Below are 21,672 nucleotides of genomic sequence, written 5' to 3'. Positions count from 1 at the left end.
GGGACCTGAAAATTTGGCCAGGTGATTTATAAATACAAATCCTTAGCTTTTTCTTTTCTGATTTTTCGAATTCTTGCAGATTAAGTTTTCTGAATTTAAAATCTGAAAATATTATAACAAAATCTTTGCTTCACATGTGTACATTGAGTTGCTAGATACTTTGCTTCATTGCATTTTTCTCACCCACTACTGAATAATATTCAGGATCAGAATTGTGAGTTGTTACTTTTTGTTGTATTAAATTTCAAAACTTTATCGTCTAACCCAGGGGTTCCCAATCTGGGGTACATGTACCCCCAGTGGTACATTTGCACTTTTCAGGTGGTACATTGGGTCTAAGAGAATTACCACTACTGTACAATACATGGTGTTGTAATCTGCACTCAGATTGCACAATGTCGTGTTTTTTTTTAATCCTTAATTTTTAGGAGTACACGGGAACCTATCAAAAATGCCCAAGGGGTACAGAGGAATAAAAAGGTTGGGAACCCCTGATCTAACCAGTTAACAGTCGGTGGATTGTTTCTTGAATATTACCTAAAGGAGAGTTTGACAAAGGCAAACTCTATAGGTTCTCTATATTCTCAAACCTGTGTAAGTCTCTGCAGTGATTCCTGGGGGAGAGATTTGAATACAGTACTCAAGTGCAGAGACTGGGAGAATTTGCATTAAGTCCAGGTCTTCTGGATACCTTGAACTGTATATGTTATTTTCTAGTTAACTTTGGTACTCCTTTTGATATTGGGCATTTAAGATGTGGTTAGTAGTAAACCAACAATGCCAAATCAGGACAGAATTTATTTATAAATTGGAAAGTGGAACAATTACCTTCAGTTATGCTAATTATGTTTAACTTTTCCTTGCTACCATTTTTATTTTTAGTACAGTATGTATCAATAATATCTAGTAAAATTCTGAAGAACTTGCATCAGGCCTGGTTGATGATGATTGTTTTTACCTGATCTCATACTACGGCTTTGAGAAGTTTATAAGATTGCATGAATTGGAAGTGCCTACTGTAGTCTAATAAGTTCGATATAAACAGCTGATGTATGTTCTACCTTACTACATTAAAGGCCATCAAGATAAGCTTGGTGTGGCAGAGACCAAGCTTCTTCATACACTGCACTGGATGCTATTGGATGCTCCTCATGAATGCAGTAATGAAACTACAGCTGCTTTCAGTACCGGAGGAGGTGGTTCCAGTTGGTCTGGGAGTAGCAGTGCTTTTATTCATCAAGTGGAGAATCAAGGATCTCCAGGCCAGCCCAGGCAATGCAGTGTCACAGAGGATGAAGAGCACTTCAGACCCAAGTTATTCACAAATTCAATGGCCACGGTAGAACTGTTTGTCTTCTTGTTTGCGCCTCTTGTCAACAGAATTAAGGTAAATTGATAATCTAATAATCTTTTTGAACACTTTGAGTACTCACCACAAAGCCCGAGTTATTTCCGATGGTTGGTGTACTGCTGAATCACCTGCTTAAATTATGATTTTTATTTTTGCAATTTAACTGTGAATTGTACAGTTTGTTTTAGTCTTGAATATTATGCTAAATGTCTATTGAATGCTAGGGTTCCCTGTTAAGTTTATCCTTTATGAATCTGGGCCATAACTCAGTCTTGTATTTCTTTCTGGTTGCCCTACTTCAGGAGAGGGCACAGAAAGGCTTTGTTGCAACATCATGAAGGGGAAGATGGTTACTGTTAGTCATGGGCAGAGATTAGAATAGCTAAGATTTTCTCCTTAGCCCAAGAAAGTTGAAAGGAAGAAAAACAGATTTTGAAAGCTATGATTGGTTTGGGTTGAATCATAAAGTAGAAATTGTTTAAAGTGGCAGGGTGAGTTAGTAATCGAAAGGCTCAATGTTGAGGTAATTGCAGGAAAATCTGAGAGGCTTTTTCTTCCAACATGGTTTAAGAATAGGAATATATTGCAGAATTTTTCAAATAATTTAAGTACAGAATTGAACGCTAACATTTTCCCAGCTAAGGAGCAGAACAAGGAACTGTAAGTAGTTGTGTGCTTACGAAGAAAGTTCACATGCAAGATCAGCCTAAAGGTTATTATCTCTGCTGCACAGTTATATACAGATGTCTAATGTAATAATTTGACTTCTTCTCTTGATCATGAAGTTCTAATATGGCAAAGGGATGAAGTATTGCAAAAAAAATCATACTTGAATAGTGATTTGTGCACACATCATTTAGTGAGATAACTTAGAATGATTAAAACATTATAAAATTATTAAGCTTTATTTAATAATAGATACAAGAATACCATAACTGTGATATAGCAAACTTGATTCCAGTGAAACGGAATTTTGAAAGATATTTTGCAAAATCACTATCTTCTTAATTACACATTTAGTAGAAGATTTATTGAAAGGATGAATTTTAGCTCCTATATATTGGAGTAAAAATAGCAATATTGTGATTGAACCATATTAAATTTATTGATAATTTCCAGTAGATTTACAGTCAGAATCAATGATGTGAAAATAATTTATTTGTCCTCCATGAATGATGTATTACCTTGAATGCTAATTTTTAGGAATCTGATCTTACATTTCGCCTGGCCAGTGGCCTTGTGATTTGGCAACCAATGTGGGAGTACAAACATCCTGAAGCTCCAGCATTTACTGCTCTTGTAAAACCTGTTAGAAATATTGTTACAGGTAAGAAAATAGTATTTTTTGCTTTGAACTTTGCAGTAAAACCCCTGGTATCCAGAATTCAGGCAACTGGCAGCTTCAAGCAACCTGCTAAAAAATGGCGGAAAATAATTAAATAAAATACATAAGTGAGAGTAAAGTAATTGGAGTACTGTGTGCAGTTTTGATCACTTTACTCCAAGAAAGATAGAAAGAGTGCAGAGAAGATTTACTGGGATGTTGCCTGGTCTTCAGGACCTGAATTACAGGGAAAGGTAAAACAGATTATGGCTTTATTCCTTGGACCATAGAAGAATGAGGGGAGATTTAATAGAGGTATTTAAAATTATGAGGAAGATAGAGTAAATATAGGTAAGCTTTTTCCACTGGGAGTAGGTGAGATACAAACCAGAGGACCTGAGTTAATGGTGAAAGGGAAAATGTTTAGGGGGAATTTCTTCACACAGAGAGTGGTGGGAGTGTGGGACGAGCTGGCAGCTGAAGTGGTGAATAAGGGCTAAATTTTAACATTTAAGGAGAATTTGGACAGGTACATGGATGGGAGAGCTATGGTGGGCTATGGACTGGGTTCAGGTCAGTGGGACTAGGCAGAGAAATGGTTCGGCAGGGACTAGAACAAGCCTGGTTCTGTGCAGTAATTTTCTATGGTTCTAATAAAACGGTAAGTTTAAATTGTAAAAGTAAATATTATCTGAAGGAAGACATAAACCTTTGGTGAAGATGGGTGCAAATATTCAGCCAGCAGAGTGCCTTGGTCATGCTTTGCTCGTAGCAGGTGTTTGATCACCCAGAATGAAGATGCTGCTTGCCGTTGGTATGACTCTCTTAAAGTGTCTCCTTATACCTGCTTAGTAAGAGTCACCCTAGTCAGAGTTTTTAAATCTGTAAACTTGGGGAAGGGCGATTAATTATCTAAAATGTGACCGGGCAGCTTAATGGAGGGGAGGAACCTGCAGGTGCAGTGATATTTAAATGTTTTTAAAAATGTGACTGAGAATAAAATAAAATGCTTTAAGATTTATATACTCATGTGAGTGAATTTGTTCAGTGCAAGTACAGTATAGTAATTTTGTCTTTTAAGCTTCTTAGCTTAATGCAGATGTATTAGTTAAGCATTGTAAGTCTCCAGCAACCGGAAAGTAGATTTATTTGGCATCTACCAATCCCCATAGGTGTCAGATACCAAGGATTTTACTATATTATTGAGTATTTTAATAGTTATTTACATTAAAGCCTTTTGTCTATTGATTTAATACAATAAATAAAAAGATTGATGAAATGTTGGGATTATTTGTAGTGTAATGATCTGGATTTTTAAAAAAATACCTTTATCAGAAATTAAACAATTAGATATTTCTCTCATATCCAACTCTGTATTTTGCTCTATGCATATAGTTGAAATCAGGATGTTTGGAGAGTTTTTAAATCAATGAAAATTGTTTATTTCTAAATTAAGGATAATCTATTTGACATTGAAGAATTAATGGGAAAAGTGCATGTACCTGCATGTATGCTTGTATTTAAATATATAATGAAAGAATTCATTTGAAAGGAACTGTCTGGTAGGAGAATATAAAATCGCAAGCAACTCAAACCATTTGTGGGTTTTGACAAGTTTTAAGGCAAAAGAATCATAGGTACAAGTCTGTCAACAAATGATGGGTCAGTCAGAACCTGACCTTTGTTTGATGCCTACTGAAGCTGTGATTTGCTTGATGAAAAGTTTGTAAGGAGAATGGGTTTTTACAATGGACTATTGGTTTATGGTTAAATTAGCATTGCAGGTGGTGTCATTCTGCAATTTTTTTGTTAAATTGAAAATTTGTCAATGTTGCGCACACTCAAGTGAAATCAGAGAAAAAACCTCTTGAAAGTCCACAATGGACCTTAGTATTAGGGATGGAGCAAATAGGTTAATTGAATGTCTAACCATCAGAATGGTTGCTTGGATCTTCTGAAGCCCCCAATGCATATTTTAAGAATTCACTTATCATGGTCATTCCAACACCCTTAATTCCCTCCCTCTTGCAAACATCCAACAAGCAGCACTCTTGCTTGATTTAAGTAGTTAAAATAGGGAGCAAAGATTAGTAAATTTAACCTCTTTTCTACTGGTGATTTTTCTTTCTAGCCAAGAGGACTTCACCCTTAAACAACAGAGGAGTACCTTGTGATTTGGATAAAGCAGGAACAACGGTGAGTACTTTGTTCTTTGAACACTCTCCTGTACCTGAATCTCTTTTGATTAAAATTTTTGAGGAAGTATTGTCATTTAATTACACTTAAAAATATACCTCAGTTGCTTTCACCTGTCATTATGTCCCTTATTACTGATTCTAACAAAAAGTCTGTTAACCTTCTCAATTTCTAACTGACTTTAACGTCTAAAAATTGTTCAACTAAATTGAAGATTTTTGTTGACCTTTATGGGAGAAATGTGTTTCCTAATGGTAGTTCAAAATCCCTGACTTGAATTTGAAGTTAAGTTCTTTAGTTCAGGACTGCCAGCTTTTCTGTGCCCAAATCCATGCCTTGCAATTACACTGGAAAACAAAGATTTCACTTCCTAAACAATTTTGCGTGTATTTTATGGATTTTGGGCTGCTGATCACAAAAAAATCACCTGAAAATGTTCTATCACATACTTATTTTTAGATATAACCTAATTTTGTGGTTTCCTGTCATATTTAAATTTACCTCAAGCATACTAAACCATTAAGTGCAACATGTCACAGAAAATTTATTTTCTGCATTCGCACTTGGACTTTTCTCCTGCTGATCTTGATGCAGTCAGTGACGAACATGGTGAAAGGTTTCATCAGGACATTGTGACCATGGAAAACCAATATATCAGGGCAACTGGAATCCATCAATGCTGGCCGACTAATGTTGTCACCGACATAAGAAGTTGAGTACAAACAAAAATTAGCAGCAAAACATTTTTAGGTCAGTTGAACTAACACAATGTGCCAGCATCATTATGTGATTAAACATGCAAAATTCAACATTTCTCCAGCGTGATACACAAATCTGAAATTATCTTTGTGTTCAGCATGAAGTTGTCTATCATAATCCCCTTTTTTCCCCCAGGAAGCAGATCTTTTGGAAAAAAAATTGTTGTCCAGTGTTATTAGCTGTTGAATATAACAAACTTACATTAAAATACTTGCCGCTTTATAAATTCATATTTATTATCACAGTGTACACACATACACATTAAATACACAGCACATGGTAATCACATAAAGACGTAAAGATATAATTTAAAATAAATATATACAGTGTCCTCAATATTTGGGACAAATATACTTTTCTCCTTTATTTGCCCCTGTGCCTCAGAGTTTTAAATTTGTAATCAATTCGAGTGATTAAAATGCACATTTCAGATTTTATTCAACGTTCTTTGGATTACAGCACTTTTCAAATTGGACCTCAATTTCAGGGCACAATGATGTTGGAACATTTGGCTTCATAGGGGTTGGTGAGTACTCGGGTATGTTTTATTGCTTCATTGGTGCAGGTATAAGAGAGCTAGGCTTTCTTCTAAGTTTTTGATCACCTTTAGAGTCTGTGGATGCCATTTTGCAACATGAGGACCAGGGTTGTGCCAATGAAAGTCAAAGAAGCCGTTACGAGGCTAAAAAAAACCAAGAATAAAACAGTAAGAGACGTTGCCCAAACCTTAGAATTACCAAAATCAAGAGTTTGGGACATCATTAAGAAGAAAAAGTGTACTGGTGTGCTCAAAAACACGAAAATCTGTCAACTCTGCGGTTGAAGTAAAAACATAATGCTAGAGAAACTCAGCAGGTCAAACAGTGTCCTTTATATAGCAAAGGTAAAAATACATAACAGATGTTTTGGGCTTGAGCCCTTCATCAAGATATGGAAAAATGTCAGCAGGAGTCCAAACAAAAGGCGGGGGGGGGAGGGATTTGTGGTTGCAAAGGCAGGAGGTGATAGGTGCAAAAGGGAAGGGGTGACAACAGTGATCAAGGGGAGGAGGGAAGGCTAGGTGTATAGAGAGGGAAAGGTGGAGGAGTACTGGGAAGGGTGAGGGTGTTGGCAGGGGGTGGGGTGGTAAGGAGGGCAGGTTAGCAGAAAATGTAAAAGTTGATTTTAATGCCATCCAATTGGAGAGTGCCCAGATGGAAAATCAGCTGTTGTTCCTCCAATTTGCACATAATCTTGGTGGAATAGTACATAAACAATGGACAGACATGTGAGTATGGGAGTGTGACAAAGAAATGAAATGGTTGGCTGCTAGGAGGTCTCTGTCACTGGTGCGGAGATGCTCATTGAAGCAATCTCTCAAAATGCGCCCAGTCTCTCTGATGTAGAGAATGCTACAAAGGGAGCACCGGATGCAATAATCGTTCCTGTGGATACACAAGTCAAGTGTTCCTTTACTTGAAAAGCCTGCTTGAGGGAGGAGCTGTGGGCACGTGTGGCATCTCCTGTAGCCACAGGTAAAGGTGTCAGGGGAGGTGATTCGTGGGGAAGGATAAGTGCATGAGGGAGTCACAGAGGCCACAAGGGGAGGAGAAGACAGTCGCATACACATACTTGCCTTCATCAGGAAGAGAGTGAGAGTGTCAAAATACCCATGTGGCAGTGAGCCCATGAGAAGGTCAGAGGAATTTAACTGCGTAGTGGTTGGGAGGTTGATAAATGCAGTATTGTACTCGACTCGGATTCACAAACTCGGCTGGCTTGCACAGTCATATGAGGTCGGGCCGAACTGTCAGCCCTCCAGGCTGTTGTGTAGCAAGACAGTTCCAATCAGTCACCTCCTTGCATGGCTTGGAGGCTGAGGGAGGGCTGTCGTAGTTGTGTACTTACTTTCGTCAGGAGAGGAGTGAGAGTGTCAGGATCATCTGTGAGGTGGTGAGCCAATGAGAGGATCAGAGGAGTTTAGAGAATTGAAGAATGCAATGTTGTGTTTAGTGAATAATAAAAAGAAAGTTGACTTCATGGTATGCTGAAAGAAACGAATGAGTGTATTCTTTATTTGTTTGTAAGGTGTGGATAATCAGTACTGTTACAGGGAAAGATGTGTCTAGTAGTAGGATCCTGTTGTAAGTGCTGGAAATTCCAGACGATAATGTGTTAGATGTGGAGGCTGGTGGTGTGGTAGGTGAGGATGGGGCGGGGTTCTATGTTTGTTATGTTTGGGGGAACGGGTAGATGAGAGGGAAAAGGAGGAGATGTGGGTGAGGGCTGAGTTGATGGTAGTGGAAGGGAAGCAATGTTTTTGGAAGAAAGCAGACATTTTGGAATATCTGGACTGGAAGACTTCATCTTGGGGACAGATGTGGTGGAGACAAAGAAATTGAGAGAAGGGGATATAATTCTTGCAGGGGACAGTGGGTGAGGAAATGTAGTCAAAGTAATTAGTTAGTGGAAAAACACACAAATTTGGAGCAAAGGTGAAGATATATAACCAACGTTTCAGGCTTGAGCCCTTCATCAAGGTGTGGGGGAACATGAAAGATGTCCAAACAAAAGGGGGGAGGAGGGTGGTGAGGGTGGGAGATGAGGGGAGGGGGAGTAGTCTAGGCTAGGAGGAGAGAGAAAGAAAGTAGGAACTGGAATAACAAGTTAAAGTGGGTTGGGGTGGGGGGGGAGGCGGGAGGCAACCTGATTAGTGGAATGCAGTGAACTCAGTATTCATGCCCTGGGGTTGGAGAGTGCCCAGACGAAAAATGAGGTGTTGTTCCTTCAATCTGCAGGTGATCGGGGTGGGGTAGTGTGAAAGGCCATGGACAGACATGTGAGCTTGAGACTGTAACTCAGAATTGAAATGGTTGGCTATGGGGAGGTCGCTTTAGTTGTGGACAGAGAGGAGGTGCTGTGCGAAGCAGTCTCCTAATCTACAGCCGGTCTCTCTTATTTAGAGAAGGAGTTAGTGGGATTGTAATGTATGGCGATGAAAACCTTGTCACCTAAAATGGAAACCGAGAAATCCAGGAAGGGGAGAGTTTTGTCAGAGATAGACCAGGTGAGTTTGAGATTGGGGTGGAAGTTGGCCGCGAAACGAATGAAGTGGACAAACTCATCGCAGATGCATGAGGCAGCCCTGAAATAGTCCTCAGTGTACCGGAGGAAATGTTGAGGGCATTTTCCCTGTGAGGCTTGCAGCTTGGATTGTCTGTTAAGTAAAAGACACTGCTTGACCTGCTGAGATTCTCCAACATTCTGCTTTTACTGGTATTCCAGGGAAGACCTCCATTGTTGATGACAGACAAATTCTCATCATAATGAAGAAAAATCCCCAAATCTCTTCAAGACCCATGTGTGGATATGTCAGTGACTACTGTCCACAGAATAATTAATGAATAGTGCAGAGGCTAATCTGCAGAATGCAAACCATGGCAAAGGTGGTATGCTTTGGACCCTGGGCAGTTCTTTTACACCTCCATACTTTGCTCTTGCCTTCACAGATGCAGGTTAATCTTGGTCTCACCTATCCACAAGACCTTTTTCCAGAATTATGTGGAATATTTCTGTAATCTGGCCATCTATTTCTGTGATTAGTTGTTTACATTGTGAAGTGTAGCCTCTGTATTTATTTTCGTGAAGACTTCTGTGAACAGTAGGCATTGACACCTCCACACCTGCCTCCTGGACACCTCCACACCTGCCTCCTGGACACCTCCACACCTGCCTCCTGGACACCTCCACACCTGCCTCCTGGACACCTCCACACCTGCCTCCTGGACACCTCCACACCTGCCTCCTGGACACCTCCACACCTGCCTCCTGGACACCTCCACACCTGCCTCCTGGACACCTCCACACCTGCCTCCTGGACACCTCCACACCTGCCTCCTGGACACCTCCACACCTGCCTCCTGGACACCTCCACACCTGCCTCCTGGACACCTCCACACCTGCCTCCTGGACACCTCCACACCTGCCTCCTGGACACCTCCACACCTGCCTCCTGGACACCTCCACACCTGCCTCCTGGACACCTCCACACCTGCCTCCTGGACACCTCCACACCTGCCTCCTGGACACCTCCACACCTGCCTCCTGGACACCTCCACACCTGCCTCCTGGACACCTCCACACCTGCCTCCTGGACACCTCCACACCTGCCTCCTGGACACCTCCACACCTGCCTCCTGGACACCTCCACACCTGCCTCCTGGACACCTCCACACCTGCCTCCTGGACACCTCCACACCTGCCTCCTGGACACCTCCACACCTGCCTCCTGGACACCTCCACACCTGCCTCCTGGACACCTCCACACCTGCCTCCTGGACACCTCCACACCTGCCTCCTGGACACCTCCACACCTGCCTCCTGGACACCTCCACACCTGCCTCCTGGACACCTCCACACCTGCCTCCTGGACACCTCCACACCTGCCTCCTGGACACCTCCACACCTGCCTCCTGGACACCTCCACACCTGCCTCCTGGACACCTCCACACCTGCCTCCTGGACACCTCCACACCTGCCTCCTGGACACCTCCACACCTGCCTCCTGGACACCTCCACACCTGCCTCCTGGACACCTCCACACCTGCCTCCTGGACACCTCCACACCTGCCTCCTGGACACCTCCACACCTGCCTCCTGGACACCTCCACACCTGCCTCCTGGACACCTCCACACCTGCCTCCTGGACACCTCCACACCTGCCTCCTGGACACCTCCACACCTGCCTCCTGGACACCTCCACACCTGCCTCCTGGACAGTGTTTCTGATCTGTTGGACAGACGTTTTGGGATTTTTTCATCATTATGATGAGAATTCTTCTGTCTTCAGCTGTGGAGGTCTTCCATGGAAGACCAGTCCCTTTGTGATTACTAAACTCACCAGTACTCTCTTCATAATTTTCCAAACTGCTGATTTTGGTCATCCTGAGGTTTGTTTTATTGTTTTATTTTTGCTTGCCAGCCTCTTAATGGCTTCTTTGACTTTCATTGGCACAACTCTAGTCCTCGTGTTGTAAATGGCAACGACAGACTCCAAGGGTGAACAAGAGCTTGGAAGTAAGCCTAGCTCACTTATACCTCCACCAATGAAGCAATTAATCATACCCGAGTACTCACACAAAGGCTGTGAAGCCAAATTTCCCAAACATTACGGTACCCTGAAAAAAGTGCTATCAATTTTACATAGTTAAAACAAAATATATACAAATAATCTTCAATAAAATCTGGAATATGCACTTTAATCACACGTGAATTGTTTGATAACAAATTTAAAACTGTGGAGCACAGGAGCAAATAAAGGAATAAAGTGTCTGTCTCAAACTTTATGGGGAGCACTGTATAAATACTTAGGAATTATTTACAGGATACTGTTCATCAATCCCACAGCCTATGGGAAGAAGCTCCAAGAGGTCTAACTAATTCCAGGAGAGTTAAACAGCTAATATTCTCTAGTTCCCAAATTTTGTGATATCCAGTACTCTCAGTAGCTTTTTGACCTCAAAAGGAGTGAATAGAATTGGCTGAATGCTAATATCAGTGTAGTGGAAATCGGAAAAAAAACTTTGAGCCCATTAACTCCCTCAGTTACATTGACTACACATCTTCCCATCCTGTAAGGATTCTATCACTTTTTCTTAATTCTTTTGACTCCATCGCATCTGCTCTCAGGATGAGTTCTTCCATTCTGGAACATCCGAAATACCCTTCTTCAGAAAACATGGTTTCCCCTCTGCTGCCATTAACTCAGCCCTCACCCTCATCTCCTCTATTTCCCACATATCTGTCTTGGCCACTTACGTCTGGAGAGGCATCAAGGACAGAATCAGAATACCCCTTGTCCTCAACTAACCCCCCCCCAGCCTCTGCATCCAATATGTTATCCTCCACAATTTCCACGGCCAGACATATCTTGCTCTCCCCTCTCCACTTACCATAGCAACCGCTCTCTCCATGACTCCCTCGTCCACTCATCTCTTCCCTCTAATTACCCCCTTGGTACCTATCCCTTTTACCACAAGAAGTGCTGCACTTCCACTTACACCTCTTCCCTCACTACAATTTTAAGCCTGAAACAGTCCTTTCAAGTGAAGCAGACCTGTGAATCTGTAGGGGTCATTTGCTACATCCAGTGTGGTATCCTTTACATCAGGGAAACTGGACACTGACTGGGAGATTGCTTCATTGAGCACGTTCGCTCTGTCCAGGGCAACAGCAAGGACCTTCCAGTTGCCAACCATTTTAATTCCACATACCATTGTCACACTGACATGCCTCTCCATAGCCTGGTATTGCCAAACTGTGGCCACCAGCAAATTGGAGGAATGACACTTTTTATTCCGACTCGGCAGTCTCCAACCAGATGGCATTTAGATTGACCTCCAATTTTTGTTAACCCTCTCCCCTCTTTCCTTATTCCTCTGTTTCCTTTCCTGCAGCTCCCCATCCCCTTCCCTTCTTTCTCCTATCAGGAACCTACCCTCGGCCCTCTCCCCATCATCTCAGCTTGTTTCTCTGATACCCTCCAACCTGTATCCAACTATGACCTCTTGCCTGTAAGCCTGTGCTTCCCCCCCTCCCCCAACCCTCTGACCTTTTTATTCAGGCACCTGCCTGTTAATTCTTGTACCTGACTAATGGCCTAGCCCAAAAAGTTAGTAACCCTTTACTTCCAGGTCAGTTCTTTGTTGTAGTTGACCCCAGCATCTGCAGTCATTCTTGTAAATCTACTTTAAGATTTAAGTTAAACAATAAAATTTTGGAAAATAAATGTAGACAGTAGTTCCTTGGACCTCTCTGACACCATTGTTGTAACGTTGGAGAACGATTTGTGAAAACGATGTTAAAACAATGGCACTTGATCATGAAAAGCCTTGCTCTTTTTAATTTTTGAGTTTTTTTTTTATCTTTAGCAATGCAATCCTGTGGAGTAAAGTTTTGAGAGATTATGAAATAGCATTTGAAGCAAAAACCAGTAGATCTAGAAAAACAAAAAATACACATGCAAGAAGCACTCAGCAAATCAAACTGCAGTAGTGGGGAGAGAATTTCAATGACGTATCAGGTCAAGGCTGCTTCAACACAACTATAAAAGTGGGATATAAAAGTGGGTAAAATTCTGGGGAAGGGAAGGTTGGGGGAATGCATGGGATGAGGTGCAGACTAAAATTGTCCAAATAACAATTACCGTAAAAATTATCTGTTGGAGGGAGAAGAAAAACAAATTGAAAAAGAAAGGTTCAGCCACATCTGTGGAGAAAATATTGACTTTCTGTCTGAAACTATATACTGAGGACATCAATTATCCCAGATGGTGCAGTTCCTTCTTTTTTCTTTTTATAATATTTTTATTGATTTTAATAAAGAACTCCTACAAAATGGGTACAATTCCATAAGATAGTATGGACAGAAGCTAAATAAGATATTCCATTTATCACTAACATACATAAATTGTAAATCATATCCATAATTCATATTCTAAATAGTATATACCTTTTTTGGAAAAAAACTAATAATATTTAAAAAAAAAAGGAAAGAAGAAAGTAGTAGAGGAGAAAAACTCAAACCCATTACCTAACCACATTGCCAGATGCTATATATGACTAATAATTTTTTAAAAAGTTAAATAAAAAATAATATAAGGAACATGGAAAAGATACAAGACAAACAATTTAATTATACTGGAGTAAAATTATAAAGTAAGATAGTGAGTCATGAATGACCCCCATAACTTCTGAGTTATTGATTGAATAATGAATCTTTTCCATGTTCAGACAGCACATGAGTAGGTGGGGCAGCATCCTTCCATTTTAGTAAAATCGAACGCCACACCAAAAGAGACAAAAGAAATGGCATGACTCTGAACGAAAGATAAAGAAGAATCATTCCCTCCTGTTGTACCGAAGAGGGCCACCAAAGGATTTTGTGTTAAATCGAAATTGAAAATTTTTGATTTAAAAAATTTCTCCAGTATTTTTCTAGACAAGATCAAGTCCAGAACATATGAATTAATAACACTTCTCTGCTCTTACACCTGTCACTCCAGGGAGTCGTATCAGAATAAAAGTGAGATAATTTAGCCTTGGACAAATGTGCTCTATGTATCACTTAGAATTGTAATAGACAATGTCAAGCACATAATGAGGAGCAATTAACCAACTTAAGAATCCACATCTGATATAGTCAAATTTAAATCCTGATTCCAAGCATTATTGACTTTAACTAATGAAGTCTGATTTGAACATAACAATTTCTCGTAAATAAGAGATATTAAACTTTTACAAGAAGGCATTAAGCTAAAAAAAAAACTCACCTGCAAAATTTAATTCAAACTCTTTTGGAAAATTACAAACTTGTGATTTAAGAAAATGCCGGACTTGCAAATATCTAAAGAATTGAGATTTAAGCAAGGAAAATTTAGCAGTAATCTGTTCAAACGATGCAAAATATTAATCAATGAACAGATCCTTAAAGCTTGGAATACCCTCTCTATTATCGTCATGTAAAGAGGGTTGAAAAAAGTGATTCAATACGATAGGACTTGAGAGAAAAAAATTATGAAATGGAAAATGTTTTCTAAATTGTGCCCAAATTCTCATAGAATATTTAACAATTGATTATCTATTAACTTAGTTGAGAATGGAAGTGAAGAGCCCAAAAATGCTAATTTAGAAACATTTTTGGGGAAATTCATCTTCATTGATGGCCATAATGGGCAGTCAGAATGATTATGAAAGAAGGACTAAAGTGTAAGACTTAGTATATTGACTGCCCAATAGTAGAATCTAAAATTAGATAGAGCCATTCCACCATCTTTCTTTGATCTCTGAAGAAGAACTTTATTAAGGCAAGAATGCTTACCCTTTCATATGTAAGACAATATGGCTGAGTCAAGTAAGTAAAAAAAAAAAAAAAAATGATTTAGGAACAAATATTGGAACAGATTGAAAAAGATATTAAAATGTAGGCAAAATAGTAATTTTAATAGAACTAATGTAGCCAACTAGAGTTGTAGACAATGGTGACCTTTGGGTCAGGGAATGTTTCACTTGTTTAAGCAAAGCTAGATAATTCTCATTAAAAATATGTTGATGATTCTTTATAATTGTAATATTCTAAGGTAAGTGAACTGATTTTTAACAACCTTAAAAGGAGAATCACCATACACTGCTGTAGAAACAAAATATCAATGGAAGAACTTCACTTTTATGCGCATTCAGTTCATATCCTGAGAATTGACAAAATTGTGATAGCAATGACATCATATGGGGAAGATAGGTGATTGGATTTGAAATGTAAAGTAGGAGATCATCTGCATAGAGACCTTTCTCTCGTATCCCCAAGATATCCTTGTACTCAAGAAATGAAATTGCTAATGGTTCAGTCGCCAGATCAGATAAAATAAAGGGCTTAACGTGCATCCTTGATGAGTGCCATGGACTAGAAGGCCCTAATGGCCTGATTCCGTGCTGTAATTGTTATGTTATGTTGCAGATTAAAAGGTTGAGATTGTGGTAAATTAGTAAAAATTGTGGCAGAGGGCCGTGAATACAATAGTTTAGCAATTCCTTGAACTTTTATTTTGGACATCATTGAAGCAATGTCAGAGATCAAGGTCTGAAGCAACTGATGATTGGTCATTCTGTTGAGCTTCTCCTGCACATTGGTGTATTGTGCTCAACCTCAGCATCTGCAGGCAGACTTTCCTGTTCAACACTATGTTTGGTCTGCACTCTTTTAGTCATTGCCTATGCTCTCTGCCACTTTTTCCTCCTCTGCAACTGAAATTACATTTCCATTTTCACCTTTCCAGGTCAGCATCTTCGCAGATGCTGAGTACTTCCAGCGCTTAGCAATTTTGTTATTTTAAAATGGCATTTGAGGTGATATTGAATGTGTTGTGGGGGTCTGCATTATGTAGGGTTTCTTTCAGGAAAGATACAGAATTGAATCCCTGAGAAGCACTCATTAACAGAAATTGTTCTGCATAGATTTCTTCATTAAAGGGAAAGAGGCAGTTTGCTAAATTTATTGTTGAACCTCTTTTAATTTGACACCTTCACAAAAATGTAGTTCAAGAAATCAATGTAAATCTGTAATTGACAAGCCTCGGAATCTTTGGTGACTGCACTATTTTGCTTTTTGTTTTGTAGCATGAAAATGAAAAGATGTTATCTTTAGTCTTCAGCTGCCCCATAAATTGGCTAAACAATCGTGTGAATTATTTTTTTAAACTTTGGTTCTTCTGGTATACCTTGGAAATAATAATGTTGTTAAATGTCACTGGTTTCAATTATGTGTTAAAATGTCAATTTAATGAACCATAAGTTAATTTATTCCCTCTAATGATACAAAGGGTTTTCAGGTGGTTTGTGAAACTGCTAAGTTGGACTCTCTAGCTCCAGAAATTGGAACACAGAGCTCTCATCTAAAAAATTCACGTGAATCTACAGGTACTTCCCAGGACAAAGGAACCTCTAACTCCAGGTATTGATGTTTCTCTTTTTAATATTAATAATAAATTATATTCCCTGACAGTTTTTAATGAAATTTGACATTCCTGATTTGTTAAATAGTAAACATTTAGTACTTTATAGAGAAACAAGGTTTTGGTGCGGCTTTCAAGCTCAGTTAATTATATTGTGGCTGGTCACATTGAACCCAATGTTCTTGCAAAGCTTGATTGTGGTGATGTTCAGTAAATTATTTTAACGCATTTTTCAGCATATCCATTTCTGCTGTGATTACTTTTTGATGATATCACCTCTGAACTCCCAAGGTGAATATACTGATGCAATTCGAAAAGTATGGTTAAGTTGAATGGTACCCAGCTATTTACGTTTTTAATTTATCACCAAATGGGTTCTGCAAACAAACAGATTATTTCTAACATCCATAAAGCCATGTGCAGAGAACAATTTATAGTATAGGATTACATTCAAAGAAAAATCATGCTTCTACATAAACCTGGGTGTCTGGGGCACTCCCAGGGTTGAATGTATTTCAAATTTTTTGTAAAGTTCTGACTCAATTACCTCAATATTATTATAATTTCATTGACACTATGAAAATGTCATTCAATCCCAAGTAAGGTGGTGGGGATTGACACACTTTAGGTTTTGAAAAATATGTGTAGCTCACTCAACAATATCTACTGAAGTAGTGATGGCACATGCACGTTCTTCTCTGAAGGATTGATAATTTTATTATATCTATTTGTTATCTGGGACTTTCAAGCATATTATTTTCGTTGAACAGCATAGGAAAAGGTCCCTTGGCCCACGTGTCTACATTGCCTCACCACTTTTCCCCATGATAATTGTTGCACCTCTAGCTTCTGGCAGCTATCTGTTTCTCAAATATCACGTTACTATAAAATTTATTCAGCTCTTTGCTTCCATTACACGTACTGAAATTAAAAAGATGGATAAAGGATCAAATGATGAAATTATTGAAAGAAAGAGACACTGAGGTGAAAGATTGCAATAGGAGGCATGAGGAGCTGAATTGTCTTTTATTTTCCATCTTTTAACTTTTTTCTTAATCTGTATAATTGGCATTTTTATTTTTATCTCTCTTTAGAGAAAATCTGGAATATATTTTCTAATTTTGTCAACAGACTTTTCCATAGAAGTCAAAAATGTTTCAGCACAAATATTTTTATTAAATAATTCAAATTGTAATTGCAACCATGCTGCATTATCCCTGCTTGCTTTTTTTGAATCTCTGCAGTTTTTATTCCCCAACTTTTTCTGCACTGTTGAATATGGTGGGTTTTTTTTAAATCTCAGTTTGGTTCCACTCACTTTTAAGATTACAGACATCACTGTCCCAGTGAAAACCCCAGGCACCTACATGCACATATTGTGTCAAGGACAATGTGACCTAGTGTGTATTCTGTACACTTACTGCTCACTCAATTCTAAGCCCTGAGTATGTTTGGCACCAGTTGGTTTTCTAATCCATAGAGCAGAAATAGCTCCTTCAGCCCATCTAGTCTGTGCCAAACTATTATTCTGCCTCGCCCATTTGACCTGCTTGTGACCAAATTTTACATCATTGTCAAAGTGGAGCCTATATTCACCACTTAAGTTGGTAGCTTGTCCCCACTCGCACCACTATCTACGTGAAGAAGCTTCCCTTAATGTTCCCTTGTCATTTCTCCTTTCAACCATAACCCATATCTTCTAGTTCTTGTCTCACCTAAAAGCCTGTATGCCTTTATCTATACCCCCTCATAATTTTGTACACCTCTATCAAATACCCCTCATTTTTATACACTCCAAGGAATAAAGTCCTAACCTATTTGACCTTTCCCTGCAAGTCCATTCAAGTCCCAGCAATATTTTTGTACATCTTTGCACCCTTTCAATCTTATTGATACAGTATATTTCCTTTAGTTTAATGACCAGAAATACACAATTTGTCCTCACCAACCTCTTGCACAAATTCATCATAACATTCCTAACTCCTCTATTCAATAATTTGACTTGTGAAGATCAACATGCCGAAAGCTCTCTTTATTTCTCTATCTACCTGTGACACCACTTCCAAGGAATTTTGTATTTGTGTTCTCAGATCCCTCCTTTCAACTGCACTTCTCACTGCCCTCCTGTTTACTGTGTATGTCTGACCTTGGTTAATCCTCCCAAAATGCATTTCCTCACACTTGTCTGAAATAAATTCCATTGGCTATTTTGCACCCCATTTTTCCAACTGGTCCAGATGTTGCTGCAAGCTTTAAAAGCCGCCTTTACTGTCCATGACACCTCTAATCTTTGCGTCCTATACAGACTTGCTGATCTAATTTGCCAAATTGTCATTCAGATCATTGATATAGATGGAACAAACGACAACGGACCCAGCATCGACCCCTGAGGCAATTTACTAGCTACGTCTCCAATTAGATATGCAATCATCTTCTGCAGCGCCTGTCTCTAATCTAATATACTACTTTATCCTGAATATGGAGTGTCTAAACCTTATTGACCAACCTCCATGGGGAACCTTATCAAAGATCTTGCTAAAGTCCATGTAGACCACATCCAGGATCTTCAAGAGGAACAATTACCGGATCTGGTTGGACAAGCATTATCAGGCCATATTTACCCATTAATTCAGGATCATCTGAGAGAACAAAAGCTTCTCCACTGTCGGTTATTTGCCTAGTGCCGTACATCTTCACCTTCGCTTTGGAAAAGCGAGCACAAAGAATTCATGTCCATTTTTGTCACTATTATCAATGTCTAATTATTCAACTTATTTTCTTGTTTCCTTTCATCCATTAAGAATAATTATAATTGTCATATATATTGTGTAAAATATATATGCACCAAAATTCTTGCTTGCTGCAGCTAGACAAATAATTTGTAAAAAAAAAACTAGAAAAGCAACAAGATAAACAACCGCAATAGTACTCTTCTTTGAAATAAAAAGTAACAATAAATTTAAAAAAACAGTTATTCTAGGGCAAAAAAGTGACTTAACAACAGTGCAGACAGTCCTTTTGTGGTGTTGGAACTGTCCATGATTACTTTAACAAGTGTAGGTTCAAGATCCTGAGAGAGCTGATGGAAAAAATTGTTCTTGAACCTAGAGGTGCTGGTCTTCAGGCTTCCCAAAGCTAACAGTGAGAAGAAGTTGTGACCAGGGTGCTGAGGGTCCTTATTGATGTTGGCTGCCTTCTTGAGGAAGCCCTTCACATGGATAAATTCAGTGGATGGGAAGTCAGAGCCTATGTTGTCTTGTATGTTTCTACAACCATCAGTGTCAAGTCAAGTCACATTTATTTGTCGTTCATACCATAAACCTTGCAGTGAACAGTGAAAACGGGATAGCGTTTATCTGGACCATGAGTGGGTAGGTTTGTGGCACCTCAGCCTTTCCTTCATAAAATCAACAATAAGGTGACATTGAGAGCAAAGTTGTTCTTGTATCACCTCAGTCTCCCATCTGTATTTTGACTTAATATTTCTAGTTATTTGGCCAACAACAATGGTGTCATCAGAAAATTTGTAGATAAAGATGGAGCCAGATTTGGCTATGCAGTCAATAATGAACAAGGTGTAAAGTAGCTGGTGAAGCTTGCAGCTTTAGGGTGCCCCTATGCTGATGGTTAGTGGAGTAGGTGAGTTGATTTGCACTGATTGGGGTCTACTGATGAAGAAGTTGAGGATCCAATTGTAGAGGGGCGGACAGGATCCTGAAGCCTTTAGCTTGGTTATAAGTTTTGGTGTGAGGATGTTGAACACTGGGTAGTAATCAGTGAGCAACAGCCTGACATGGGTGTTTCTCTGGTCTAGGTGAAAATGAAAAGCCAGTGAGATGGCATCTGCCATTGACCTGTTGAGACAATAGGCACATTGAAGTGGGTTCAGGTCCTTTCTGAGATAGGAGTTGATTTGCTTCATAACCAACCTCTCAAAGCACTCGAGTAGTTAAGGAGTATGATTCCTTGTGGCCTAATTGTATCAGTATCTTTCGTATTTTTCCATTTCTCACACGTACCAATCTATGTGATTAAAATTTAGTCATAATTTAATTTCATGTCAAATTTTATGTTAGATTTGATTTCTTTGCTACCTTCAGTATAATGTAATTGATTTGGTAATGATTACGAATGAAATATTGATGATAATGAGCTAAGTCAAGCTGATGAATGGTTAGCAGTTCCAGAGGGAACTGCACATCAACTGCTCCATTTCTCCTTCTGCATGCTGAGAAAGCTAGCATGGGTGGTAGCAAGTACAAGCGTGGCTAGGTCTAGGATGATCTGGCCTCATTTAAAGCTGGCAGTGATTTTTTTTAAAATCTCATTTATTTGTTTAAGAAATAGAGCTCTGAGAAAATGCTAACTAATGCAAAAGTGACTAATAATGAGGTGGCCTTAATAATTATCTGTGAAGGCGCAGTGGCTGCAAGGAAAGGCTGACTCATTGTACAATTTTTTTAGTTGCCATGGTTTCTAAATTATTCAGACAATCTAATCTTCAAGCATGTACCTTATCAAATCCTAAATCAATAAGGAGTTGGAATGTAATTGTAATGCATCCTTGGTCTGTGCATCAGCAGCAGGGTAATTTATTTTGGCAGCTACTAAGGCACTAAAGTAGTAATCAATTTTTATCAATAAATTAAGTCAATTTATGATGACATCAAAAAAAGAATTAAAATACAGTAATTTTGTTTTGCCTCTAAATGGACAATAACAGCCACCACTGGCAGAAAATCAGGCAGACAGAAATTCCACCTTTGTTGTTTCAGTAAAAGTATAGTGTTTGGTTAACAATAATGTCCAAGCCTATTTTTATCTCATCCATCTCTGTATTTACTGCAGTTTACCTCCTTGGTAAAAGTCGTTGTAGAACACTTATTTAGTCAGCCAATTCTTTGCCTTTACCAGTACATCTCTATTTGATCCTGAATTAGCCTCAATGTTCCTATTGTGTATGCACTCAAACAATTAAGACCCAGAGACATGATGCTTTCTCATCCTTTTCTTCCATTAGACTAACATGGCTACTGACACACCGGGTTGGGTGACATCATGACATGGGCGTAATGATGTCCTGCAGAGAGGAGGGCTTATACCCAACACTCTTCCCCCCTCCCCCCCCCCCCCCCCCCCCCCCCGTGCAGTAAATGCTGACTGGGCCCCTTCTAACTAATAAGATTACATCAGGCTCAGGACTACAAGTGAGAATTAGAATACACCTCATGAGTAATTATAATTATAAACGAGAGTGTATTTATTAATAATAAGGGCACATAGTCCTTAAAGCTTTCAGGTGGTCTTCTTTCTCTTTTGGTCTGCCTCGGCTTGGTTTGCTGTGCTGGTCTTTGCTCGGGACCTGTAGGCTCGCAGGTCGAGTCGGCGGCGACTGCCCGTCTTCGCTACCCTCCTGGCTGTTTGTCTCAGTTACTGGACTCCTTGGCTCTGTGACTGGCTCCGTGACCGTCTCTGCCCCCCCCCCCCACCCCCACACACAACTCGGCCTGAGGCGTGGGATGGTTGGGGCAGGCTGCTGCAGGTCTGGTTCCACCTCCT

The 21,672-nt window shown here is 39.6% G+C and overlaps 1 protein-coding gene across 1 annotated transcript in view; it reads left to right on the top strand.

Moving 5' to 3' along the window:
- LOC138761753 (protein unc-80 homolog) overlaps positions 1 to 21,672 on the top strand; it is a 335,004-nt gene that overhangs the window by 50,197 nt on the left and 263,135 nt on the right. The window contains 4 exon segments of the mRNA XM_069934449.1: positions 1,077 to 1,387; positions 2,555 to 2,678; positions 4,807 to 4,871; positions 15,982 to 16,112. Of these exon segments, the coding sequence (XP_069790550.1) occupies positions 1,077 to 1,387; positions 2,555 to 2,678; positions 4,807 to 4,871; positions 15,982 to 16,112 (631 nt within the window).

Source organism: Narcine bancroftii, chromosome 4 (genome assembly GCF_036971445.1).
Source record: "Narcine bancroftii isolate sNarBan1 chromosome 4, sNarBan1.hap1, whole genome shotgun sequence".
NCBI lineage: Eukaryota > Metazoa > Chordata > Chondrichthyes > Torpediniformes > Narcinidae > Narcine > Narcine bancroftii.
The sequence above is the reverse complement of the archived record's forward strand: the minus strand, read 5'-3'. Positions and strand labels throughout refer to the sequence as shown.